We start from the raw sequence: 13,032 nt of genomic DNA on the forward strand, positions 1-13,032 counted from the left end.
GATTAGCCCGGGGGGGATTTTCCGTCCTCCGGGACGAGGAGAGGGCTGCGTCCCGGGGAGAAAGCGCTCATTCGCACGGCGGCGTCACTTCCAAGAGCACACGAACTCCTGGAGACATCCCCGCCTGTCCCCTCCACACGGGCCTCCGTGGGCCAGCGCGCAGCGTTGCGCCGGGCAGCGCGGAGAGGCACCGCCCCCGGCGCGGGGCTCAGCCGCGTCCTACCCCCTCCTCCGCACCCCCACTCCTCCCCTCCGCCCGGCAGATGGTTTGCTCCGCGGACACCCGATATATAGCGCTGTCAAGGGGCGCATCCCCCCTCCGCGCCCCCCCCGCGCCGGCACGGACTCTCCGCGGCGGGGCCGCCCCGCGCTGGGCCGACTCGCCGGCGCGCCTCGGCCGTCCGCCCCCTCCTGCCTGCCTCGCTGCCCGCCTCCCTGTCTCCCTCCCGGGGCGATGTCCACGGGCTCCGGGAGCGAGGCGGAGGAGCTGCCCGAGATGGACCTGCGGGCGCTGCAGCTGGACTACCCGCCGCCGCCGGCCAAGCGCCAGCCCCGCGGCGAGCTCTACCCCTCGGGGGACAACTCCTCGGCGGCGGAGGAGGAGGAAGAGGAGGAGGAAGAGGAGGAGGAGGAGGAGGACGGCGAGGGCAGCTGCGCGGCGGGGCCAGCGGGCAGCGGCTGCAAGAGGAAGCGGGCGAGGGGCGGCGGCCCGGGGGGCAAGAAGGCGGCGTCGGGGCAGCGGGGGCCGCCGCCCGAGGGGAAGCAGTCCCAGCGCAACGCGGCCAACGCGCGGGAGCGGGCGCGGATGCGGGTGCTGAGCAAGGCGTTCTCCCGGCTGAAGACGAGCCTGCCCTGGGTGCCGCCCGACACCAAGCTCTCCAAGCTGGACACGCTGCGCCTGGCGTCCAGCTACATCGCCCACCTCCGGCAGCTCCTGCAGGAGGACCGCTACGAGAACGGCTACGTCCACCCCGTCAACCTGGTAGGGCGCGGGGGGGCGCGGAGGGACGCGGAGGCGGACGGCCGGGCGCGGCCCCGGCGCCGTCGGGATGCGCGGCGATGGGAACCCCCGGGGGCAGGGCTGGCAGCGCTCAAGCCGTGCCCGCCGTCGGAGAAGCCGCGGGGAGGCTCTGACTGCTTCGTAAATCCCCAGTAATCCTCGCCCGGGGGCGACCCGAGAGCCGGGTTTGGCCTGTGGTGATGGCGGGTGTGTCCGTTCTGGGGAGTCGGAGTAGGGGACCCTAAAGAAATTAATTCCTCAGGCATTAGGCAAGCTTAATGTCCGAAAAAGGAGTAATTCGCTCTGCGGGCTGGCTTGGAGCACAAGGAAGCCGTCATTAGTTCGTCGGTACAAAACTAAATGCCTGATGCGTGCCACAGGGGTAAAAAGGTTGCTTATATAGCGCAGAGTGATTGTTTTTTAATAGTTTATATGCTTTTTTATTATTTATAAAATGATGCAAACAATTGCAAAGCACGAGAAATGTTGCATATTTTTTTCTCAGAACAATTTTTTGCTGACCATTGCAGCCCTATTGTGGAGTATTTAATTATAATGAAAAACGTAATGAAAGTATTTGTTAGAGGAACTCAGCTCTCTCTGTGCTTTCCACAGGGACTAAAACATGATGACGTGTTTGCAACTGAACCAGAGTTAGACATCTATCAGTAATAAAGCTCCAGTTTCATACCAAGATAAACTTTCTTTTTAATATGAAATACCTTTTTTTGCTTACAGACTTGGCCATTTGTGGTTTCAGGAAGACCTGACTCTGACACCAAAGAAGTTTCTACTGCCAGCAGATTATGTGGAACTACCGCATAGTCAGAGTAAACTGATTTTTTTTGTTGTTGTTGTTGATCTTTTTTATGGGCTGGATATTTTTAAGAGCTGCGATTTATCAGCTCAAGACTGCAAGATGGGGACAAACCCCCATCTCTAACAGTGTTAAATCTGTGTCACTCGTCATTCTTTTCCCTTAGAGTTCTGAGGGAAGTTTATTTAAAGCAGTAAAGAAAGGAGGCAGTGGAAATTAGAGATTTTATGAACTGTCTGCAGGAGCTATGCCTGAGATTCGGAAAGGCCCTTTTCTGGCTTCAACATTCTTACCACTGCCTGAGGACCTGTTGTTCTGAGGCTATTAAACTAATGGAAGAGGAATATAATGATATAGAATTAACAGCATGGACCAAAATACAACTCTACAAACTAACCCCAAACAGTGTTATTTGTATTCTAAAGCAAAGCAGTATTTTAGAGTAGCTTTGAAACTCAGATAGATTTATAATATATTTTGATGGCTTTTGTATTCATGGATCTGGTTTACTGCAACTATGCAATAAGTATAGTAATTTTTTTTGTCCTTTTAACCAGAGTGTTCCTAAAAACATGTAAGTGGCTACATTCTGCATTTAGGCTACCATCCATCGGAATTAAACCAATACCTTTGGTTATGTCTTGAAGTGCCACATGTAAGAATGTGGGACTGTCCCCAGAAACATGGCAGAGTTTCTGTGCCTTGATCTGGAAGGGAATTCTGCTTACCATAAGGCCAGGGTGCACATTGTAAAGAATGAGTTTGTATGATGCTGCAAAAGAACAAGAATTCACAATGTTTTAAACATTTTTCCTGTACTGTCATGCTTATCTTTGAAAAGTTTACCCTCAAATGAGTTCTAGTGACATTTCTTCACTGATTCAAATGCTGTAATAAAAGAGGATGCCATCAAATAAGTTGAAAATGTAAATAACTCTATTTTTTTATAAATTACATTAAAAGCTTGGTTACAATGACTCACTGGTACTGTGATAGTGTGTGGCTGCATCAATATAGGAACCTCTTTGTAATGCATGTTCTTGAAACCCGCTCTTGTAAACACAGTTATCTTCCTCATCTCTTGAGAACAGATACATCTCCAGCAACCGAGTCAGATAAGAACACTTTCACCCCAAACAATTCATGTGAGGTACAGTACTATATCAATCAGCAGGGCAAACCACATTTTAACAACTTACAGAATTCGCTGTCACTTTTCTGTGAAGCAGGAAAACAAATAAATGTAGATTAATAAATGGATGTCAGTAATTTGTTCTGCTTCATAGTATGAAAGATAGTGTAATAGCTCCTTTTGCTGTTCTTTGTCATTTTACTTTTCCATCTGTACTCTGATCTGCTTTCATATTTGTGCAGTGGGAAATCAGCTGAGTTTTCCTACTTGGAGCAGACTTCCTGGTTTAAGATTAAAACTCCTAAAATAAGATTTTCTTTTTCTCAAAATATTTTATCAGCAGTTAACTCACAGTAAGGGAGAAGACTGAATTGCTTCACAGAAGAAAAAGCCTTCTCTTCTTCATTTAAGCAGCCAGGAGGAAGAAACATTTGCTTAACAAGAACAAATTTAACCTGGTTTCTTGTCAGGTCATCCTACGTCGTGGATTTCTGTTTCTAAATACTGCATAGAAGTCCAAGACTGACTATTGGCAGTGTCTTTCAAGTAGATGAACTGCAGAAAATTGCTCTTCTTCTTGTGAAGTGTAAAATAGTCCAGAGCCACCGCAAAATAAAATGAGGGCTCAGTCCAGGATCTGCTGAAATTGTTGCTTTCAGTGATTTGAGGGCAAACTGTACAGAGACCATAATCTAATTTATCTTCCAGTTCTATCCAGAGAAAGGCTGTGAAGGAAGGGGGCTAGCCTAATTTGTAGTTATATAACTGAGTGGGACTCCAACTGACCTTCTCTAGGAAGCTTTATAAAAGAAAAGAATATAAACAGTAAATCAAAAAGGAAGGACCTTTAGGAAGGCATAAGGTATAAGAAAACTCAACAAATGTTTATCTGAACCCTAGAGAAAAGATTATTCAGCAATTTAACTAAGGTGCCACTTGAGATAATCTCAGTTGTGATACTTAGCTGGTTTTGGCCTTGATCCCAGCTGTAATTGGTTAACAACTCTAGGAAAGCATGGAGAACTTTAAACAGTATAGAAAGGTCCATGCAAGATGATGGAAAAAATTGTTCAGGGTAAATTCCCAAATATGAAGTGGTTATATTAAATAAATACAGTAGGTCAAAATTGGGGGTGAGAAGTGTGACATGAAGAAAAACAGAGTATTGATTCTATCCATGCACCATACTACATTCCCTCAAACACTGTTTTTTCCTTGTGGCTACATAATATATAAAACTACTTTCTTCATAAAATAATGAGTCTGCTTATTGTATTTGTTACTGTAGCAGACACATCCATATGATGATGGTGCCCCAATAGACTATCACTGGTTTTAGAACAGAAGTACACAATAGCCACGGGTGACATTTCAGGTCAAAATCTGGTGAGCAGATTACAGCTTTTAGATAGCAAATGTTGTATATGGCTCAATTCTTTGTTTTAAATATCTCTATACAGAGATACATGTATTACTGTATACTTATTTATCTTAATATGGCAGTTAAATATGTTTAGATTTCTTTAACAAGGATCTGATATTTCAAATTATTAATTTTAATCCTTGAGTTCATAAATATTATTTTAAAAAAGTAAAGTAATCTTTCTTCTTGTCTCTCAGTGAGAAACATATGATTAGGAAAAAGTTGAGATAAGTGAACAGGCTGCTTGTGGGTTTGTCCTGAGATGAAGGCTGCTGTCTTGCTGGTGAAGTGCCAGGTAGGTCAGGTATTCTGGCATCCCTCACCTATAATGACACACCAAAAATACATGCATGCAGTTTGGAATCCTTTTTTTAAACTCACGAACAGACAAAATTCAGACCAGTGCTTCATATGAATGAGGTGACCAAAATATTCTAAAATGTTATTTTTTAAGCGTTAACAGATTCCATAGGAAGATAATGTGTCTTTTTTTAAAAAAAATAAGTTTTAGCCAACCATTTTTAAAGTTTGAGTGTTTTGTTTGACTGGGTATGAGCTACTGAGCTAAATGAAGGGGAGATTTAAAATTTAAAACTACCTTACATTTCTACAGTCCACAAGCATGGAAGGTAAGAAATACATACATTTTTATTACATTTGGCAAGTATACGCTTTATGATTATTCATTACATTAATGACATCTTTGTTCCTTGTCACAAGGGACAAGGTGAATCCATCTTGATCTCATAAATATATACAAATCTTGCTAAAGCTGTTTTACAAATAAAATGCCAAATCATTTGCAATCCATATTCAGCTAAGAACTGTTTCATGTGAAATCTTAAAGGCAGAATACCTGCATTGACTTTCCTGGCAGGCAGTCTATAAAGAGGAACACTTGTCTCCCAAGAGTATTACTATGACTTTTGACTTATATAAATGTTGTGTAGAACTTTATTTGGTCTCTATTTTATGTGGGATTCTGATAAAGCAGATCATCATAGGCTGGGGGATGAAGGGATTGAGACCAGCCCTGCAGAGAAGGACTCAGGGATACCAGTGGATGAAAAGCTGGACATGACCCAGCAATGTGCACTCACAGCCCAGAAAGCCAACCGTATCCTGGGCTGCATCAAAAGAGGTGTGACCAGCAGGTTGAGGGAGGTGATCCTGCCCCTCTACTGCACTCTGGTGAGACCCCCACCTGGAGTACTGTGTCCAGTTCTGGGGCCCCCCAGAAGGACATGGAGCTGTTAGAACAAGTTCAGAGGAGGGCCACAAAGATGATCAGAGGGCTGGAGCTCCTCTCCTATGAAGACAGGCTGAGAGAGTTGGGGTTGTTCAGCCTGGAGAAGAGAAGGCTCCAGGGAGATCTAATTGTGCCTTCAATACTTAAAGGGGGCTTATAAGAAAGATGGGAACAGACTTTTTAGTAGGGCCTGTTGTGATAGGAAAAGGGGCAATGGTTTTAAACTAAAAGAGGGTAGATTCAGACTAGATACAAGGAAGAAATTATTCTCTATGAGGATGGTGAGGCACTGGAACAAGTTGCCCAGAGAGGTTGTGGATGCCCCATCCCTGGAGGTGTTCAAGGCCAGGCTGGATGGGGCTTTGGGCAACCTGGTCTAGTGGAGGGTGTCCCTGCTCATGGCAGGGGGGTTGGAACTAGATGATTTTTGAGGTCCCTCCCAACCCAAACCATTCTATGATTCTATGATCAGCTAGAAAGCTCACGTCTCCATCATGAAACCATTCCTTTCCAATACATATGTTTGCTTACACAAGGAAAATACATCTCTCATATTGAAAATGTTAATTCTGATCTGAGCAAAAGAAACATAGTTTGCATATGAAAATACCTAAGCCATAGCTTTCCCATTTAGTGACTTTATACATGTACTATTTAAAGAACTCTCAGACATGCTACGGATTCTGAATATAGATTCAAGTTTCTCAGACAAGTAAAGGTGACTAGGTAAGAAGTACAGTTGCCATTGGGGTCTCCCAGGTGAAAGAGGGAGTTGAAGAAATTAATTTTAAAATCTCAATAACTATCTGAAATTTACTCTGTCTCTTTTCATTGACTCTAGAAGGACCCTAAAATGACTAGCTCTGTGATTCAGTTAAATATCTAATGCTTTAGTTAACTATCTAATGTTGGGAGGGATAAAGCCAGCTTTAAATGAACAAACTTTATATGAGCCAAGTAAGATAAATAGAAGGAATAAGTGGGATTTAGAATTATCCACTAATACAAGCCTATAGTAACCTTATATTATAAGCAAATAATAATTACATTATTTAAATGAAACACCACAGAAAGCTGTCCATTGTTCTGGAGAATAGTAATTTTTCTACAAGTGAATATATAATCTATATAATAGTGAATTTGCACTTGATATGGCAGCGCAGATTCTCACCAAGGCTAATGGCAATTACACCTAAGAATTAGATTTGATCCCTGGGCAGTGTCTATCACACTCCACTCCAGCTAGAAGATGTTTACATGGATACTTTCTGCAGTGCACAGAGGATGGATGCTGGGCTGCCTTCGAAACCCTAAACACTTAAATCGGTATTTTTGCTATTTTCTGACAAGAGTGCATTGGGATCGGTTGCTACATCATGCAGAGGCTGTGTTCCCACAGTGCAGGCTGGTTAGGATTCAGGTACTAAGAAGAAACAGGTCTGTCTCTTCCATGGCTCTGAAAAATTTGTAAATGCAAATTAGGAAAAATTACTAAAAAAAAGTGCTTTATTTGGAATGCAACACATGAGAAAATCACTAGAGTTAAAATTCCTAGAAAAGTTAAGACAGCTGAAAAGCTTCATATAGGATCTATCCAACAAGACAGGCAAAACTGAGAAAAACTTGTGGCTGATGTAGGGCTGAAGAATCACTCCTGTAACGTTGGGGTGCTGGCAGTCTGATAGGGTCTGGGACTAGAAATGTGGTGATGCTCAGAAGAACTATAACTAACCTTGATGATGTGATTGGAATTTAGCAAGCAAAGGAAATCACCCAATGTGCTCATGCTGGTGAAATTGCTAAAAAGAATTCAAATTTGCAGTGTAAAAAAGGATTCAGAATGTGACAGAAGAGTGCTCTATGACAACAAAGAAGGTGGAGCTGTGAGTCAGCTGTACACGGACACAACCCCAACCCAAGCAAAGAGACTGCTCAGCATCTGGGTCAAAAAGTCAGAAGAATAGCAAAGGATTGCATGACTTCCTAAGGGTTTACAAAGGTCTGTGTAGCAAGCACTGCATGCATGGAGGGGATAGACAACAGCAGCTTTAGCTTATAGGTATCTTCATAGGAACAACAAGGATAAGATAAATGGATGGTAATCCCAAAACCAAATGGATCGCTTTTTAATTTTAATTCTAAGTTGCTGTGATGGCAGAAGCAACATCGTTAGCACTGTAAATCCCATAGGCAGTAAAAGATAAGAAGTGAATGTAGGCATGAACATTCATAGAAAATTGAGATTGTAACAGCACAAGAAACTATCGTATTCCTTGAATAAAAGCAGTATGGAGTTTAAATTAGTTCATGTCCTTAGTATCATCAAGAGGGCATGTCATCCAGAGGAAAAGGGGACCAAAGTGAATCAGAAATCTTTTGCAACAAGGAGCTGAAAGATTCCAACTGTCCTGTGATTCATTTATTCAGGGAAGTCCCTCTTGCCCTATGAAAATGGCTGAAGAGGAATGCAGTAGGTCAATGTTCTGGGAAGCCTCAAGAAAGCAGATGAACTACCAGAAGAGATACAGTCTGCCGTCACTAGGGGAAAAACCAAAATAAACCCAATGTCACTTATTTCTCTGGTAGAAGTGTCTCATCCCACCCTCAAAATAAACATATGTTCATGAAATGTTTTCCACTATCTAGAAGGGAGATCTTGTAAAAATGGTTATTGTCAAATCTTTTTACCTGCACTGTGGCACACGTATGATCTGAATGTCATCTGCTCCAGGCAGCAATCCGTGTTACCCACTCCAAGCAGCAGAGCATGCCTCGCATCACTTGCTCTAATCCCTTTTAGATCAGACTGGTTGTGTCTATCCTGGAAACCACTTTTCATCCTTTTCCTCTGGGTCCCAGTGGGACATCAATAACCTTCAAAGTGGACAAAATAATGAGAGGTACATTGCTATTTACTAGGAAGGTGATTTGAAGTCCTGAGGAAACATATTATATTCCTGGGTATGGCGTTTTCATGCTACATATGGGTATGGTTGAGATTTGCAAGGCCTATTAGGATAGGTCTGTACAACTGTGGAGGTTAACCAAGGCCACCCGCTGTATGCAGGAAGATCCCTGGGGCTATCCAATCCCAGAATCACTGTTAGGTTTCAACACAGGAAGAACACACATCACATGCATTTGGGTTGTGCCCAATTCTTGCCGTGTTTCATAGGAAACAGAGCAAAACTTGTGATATTCAGGGAAGGACTGAGTAGATGACATTTTGACATGAGAAAAACAGGGAAATAAAGCAAAGAGAAAATTGAGTAATTTTCTGCATGGCCCCTGGATTAAGCTAAACTGCTATGTTGGTGAAGTTCTGTGCATAAGAGTAACTAGAGACAGAAGCTAACAGACAAAAATGCACAGGTAGACCATAATAAAGAATAACCCCTCAAGTGTAAATTTGTCCCCATCCATTAAAAATGACAGTGTCAGCTAATACGTGGAGATATATGTATAAAATTTAGCTATCTGTAAAGATATTTGGATTACCAGTTTAATATTTAACGGCATGACAGTGATGTTCATGAAGCATGAACTGAAAACTCTTGAAAGAAGGGCCTGAGGTGTCTTCTGCTAGCATAACTGTGTGTCATACATATGCTTTGAAGATTATTTCTCAAGCCATTAATCATAACAAAACACTCATAACCGCAGGACCTGCTACCAATCTATTTCTCATAGTAACCTGGTTTGAGGTGTTTGCTCATCCTATGATACAGGCCAGGACAGTGCCTTTATCTCAGGGAACAACAATTTCAGAGTTCTTTTCTACCCTATATATTCCCCATGAACTTAAGATGTGAATTATGTCATAAACATCTTTGCTCATCAGGCTTCACAAATAAGAAAAAAAATTCCCCCTTCTAGGTTAGATACAGCCCTGATGTGGATGGAACAGCTGTGCAGATAAACCCACTTATGCTTTTTGCCCTCCCTCATGGTAAGTAAAAACACGCCAGTTTCCTCCGTAAATTGTATGTACTATATCATCTGGGGATATCCTTAGTTTGTAAGAGAGAAGTAGTTACCATAAATTAACACCACTGGTATTGCCAAAATTCTCATCACTTTGACCACCACTTTGAGGTTTGGAACAGATGCCAAGGCTGGACTGACACTTGAGTCTCCACTCCCACACTCTGTGCAAAGGGACTGCAGCTAGACTCATTCGGAGTATTCACATTCTCATTTTATGATTTGTGCCTTAAACTACAGTAAACCTGCCCCGTGGTGATGGCACAAATGAAAAAATGGTGTCAGGGAGCATTGCTGAGCACTGCAGCTTCAGTGTCCATGCCGTTACGTTGTTGGAGAGGTCCCTGTCTGGTGTGTGGTTTTGGTATGGGCCATGGACCATTCTCCCAAATAATGCCAAGACATAGTTTGCAACTCGGCAATGGATAGGGATCATTCACAATACACAGTTTACATGAAGTCGTCTTATTCTGGAGACTGAGAGTGCACAGGCATAAGCAGTATGGACACAAGCTAGCCTAAGCCAGAGAGACAGTCTTGGTATGAAACAGCCCTTCATGCTATTTAGTAGTTTAGACATAACCTCTGTGTATCAACTGAAGTCTCTAGTTTATAGAACCTTCTGTGTGTTATATTTGGTTTAGGTTAGTCTGTAAGCTCTTCTAGGCAGAGACCATGCTTCCCATCATTTGTATGTATCTAGCACAAAGAAGCCTTACATCTGATTGGGATGTTAACTAACATCAGGGGCAAAATGAATGAAAATCCTGACATTAATCTGTAGATCCTACTGCTGAAGCTGAATAGGTAGGTAAGTGACTTCAGGTTTTATGTCAAGTCCCCTTGTAATACATGTCTCAGTGTGCAAGACAGTGGCAAGTCTAGCAGTGGATTGAAAGGCAGCAGATCAGTTTTTCTGAGTGCAGTTTAACACTAAAATATGATTGTAAATGAGGCATCAAAACAATGTAACCACCTGGATTTCCTGTGTCAAGTTTTCAGTGCCTGTCTTAAGGAATAAATATAAAATAAAAACTATTTTTTCACTTCTCAGGTAGGCCTCATTATTGTAAGGCCAAAAAAATATTTTTTCTTCAATATTTAAAAAAGAATAAACAAGTTATGAGTCGCAGAGGTTTCCTGACAGCAGCTACAGACCCAGAAAGCCACAGTGCCCCAACTTGTGCAGTCCCACAGAAGACCCTCCGGTGTGCCTCTGACCCTGGGTGATGGATGGCGTGCCATCTTGGAAGGATCTCGGACCGGGATGAATGTACTCCCCTCTTCAGGCAAAAATGTTTAAATACACCTACAGGTAGTACTAGGGGGAGATTATCTAGTTAGGCATGCTTGTTCACTCACTTCTAAGCGTTACTTTATTTAGTATCAGCATAAAATACCAGGAACCCTCTGCACGGAGCGGGTACCCCTTTTTAATCCATTCGGCAGCACCTGTCCCATTTCAAAGTCTTCTGAGAGTGCCCCTCTCACCTCCCCCGGTCCCGCCGTGCCGGGCAGCGGCTTTCCGGCGTGGCTGCCTGCTCCCGCCCCGGGCCCTACAACGACCGCCGGCACCCGCCGCCCTGCTGCCTCCCGAGGCGACAGAACCGGCTCTCCGGGCCCTTGCTGCCCCCTTCCTGCCCCTGCGTGAACTCCATCCGCCACCAGGGAAGCGGCGGAGCAGTGTCCAGCCCGGCAGACCCGCGGAGTCAAAGGCGGGTTGCCTTGGCAGGGAGAGTAATGGCCGCCGAGGGCAGCCGCGCCTCACGGCAGCCGATCCGCACGCAGGGCGCGGGCGCCACCCGGTGGCCGTCACGCCGAGGTGCACGGCCGGGAGCGGCCGGAGCGGCGTTAGGAACGATGCGAGGGGCTCTCGGTAGCCGCGGTGGCTCCTCCTGTCAGCCACCGGTTTAAATTCAGCCCGTGGGCGGTGAGGCCTGAGGGGCTGCGCGGGGAGCGTCCCGCTGAGGGGTGGGCCCCTGCACGGACTGCCCACAGGTTCAGCGGTTCCCCGTACTGCCTGAATTCAGGGTCCCAGTATGCCCCAAACATCCCAATTCCCTGCCAATGTGGTGAAAAAACACAGGGGCAGGAAGGAAGTGCAAAGGAGGCATTCCTATTGCTTCATGTAGCGTGGCACAAACTGCGCCATGGGTTATGGCCTTACCCAGAACAAAATAAAAGTGTTAAAAGAAGATGGGAAGGGAAGGAACCTGCCAGGCCGCAGCGTCCGGCCTACACCTATGGGCCCGTGCAGCGCCATGCAGCTGCCTTGGAACTGCTGGGGGGGGCGGGGGGGGGCATACAAAACCCGTGCCGCTCCCGCCAGAGCTCGTCCCTGGTTGGTTTATAGCCTCAGGGTGGTCCTTGCCTGAGCAGGGCTGGGGACATCTTCTTGTGGTGAAGGAGCTGGGGACACAGCACTGGGGCTGACCCTGGGCTGTGCCACCTGCCCGTGGTGTATTTTTTCAGCACAGGCTCCCCTAAAGCATTCTTTGTCTATTTACATTGCCCGTTTCATTTGGTAAGTAATAAAAGCTTGTAATCTAGAATGAAAGGTCAGTATGGAAAGAGATAGCTACATCTTGTGGTTGGAATGAGAGGCAGGGAGCGTTCTTGTTTCCTGGGCTGTGTAATACTGGTCTTTTAATTACTCTGTGCCACACGTGCCTGATGGTCCTCAGGTACATTTTGGGCTCCAAAGGTCATTCAGACCTTCTAGGAGAAAATAAAAACAACAAGTAAAGACAATGGCAACATTTTGTTACTGTGACTATACAAATTATCAAATAGCTAATTATTGCGAGAGTCATAGTAGGACAATCTGTGCTGGTTTCATAGACTGAATGGCCTTTTTAGTTTTCCTCTCCTTTTTTGCCTTAGATAAGAAAGAGATTTTTCTGTGGCTCCAGTACAGCAAGAGGCCTGCTTGAATCAACCTCTCTGCATAACTTTCTGAACTTTTTAATGGAATAAGCACAGTGTTACACATTCATTGCTAATTACTAGTTTTATATCAAAATAAAGTATTGAGGGAGGAAAAGTGAAGCTGATTTTATTTCAGATGATCACAACATCCAGTGAGGAATAATTTCTCAATGAAGTCAGCTCTGAAAAGGGTCGGGGCCAGGACAACTGCGGTGGTGCGGCAGTAGTAATGCAGGGGACATGTATGGGGCAGGAGGGATGGGAGTCAAATGCAGTCTTGCACTGCACAGTGTGGCTGGTTTCAGCTGTGTGCCTGGGCAATAGGAGCAAAGCTTCATCCATTCCTGCAGACCTGAAGTGAGCAACTTTTCAGCAATGGCCAGTGTAGCAGACGAACAAGACACTTCATATTTTGTCCCATTACTGCCTTAAACACAGGAATGAAAGAAAAAAACTTGTCCCATTGCTGCTTGTCCTTTCTGACAGCTGCTCATCCTTG

General features: G+C 44.7%; 1 protein-coding gene across 1 annotated transcript; it reads left to right on the forward strand.

Moving 5' to 3' along the window:
• Nucleotides 1–307: 307 nt before the first annotated feature.
• On the forward strand, nt 308–2,720 carry MSC (musculin). Its single transcript, XM_054816723.1, has 2 exons — nt 308–982; nt 1,739–2,720. Exons 1-2 carry the CDS (start codon nt 455–457, stop codon nt 1,823–1,825), a joined length of 615 nt encoding a protein of 204 aa, XP_054672698.1. The 5' UTR covers nt 308–454; the 3' UTR covers nt 1,826–2,720.
• Nucleotides 2,721–13,032: the final 10,312 nt, after the last annotated feature.

Source organism: Grus americana, chromosome 2 (genome assembly GCF_028858705.1).
Source record: "Grus americana isolate bGruAme1 chromosome 2, bGruAme1.mat, whole genome shotgun sequence".
Lineage (NCBI taxonomy): Eukaryota > Metazoa > Chordata > Aves > Gruiformes > Gruidae > Grus > Grus americana.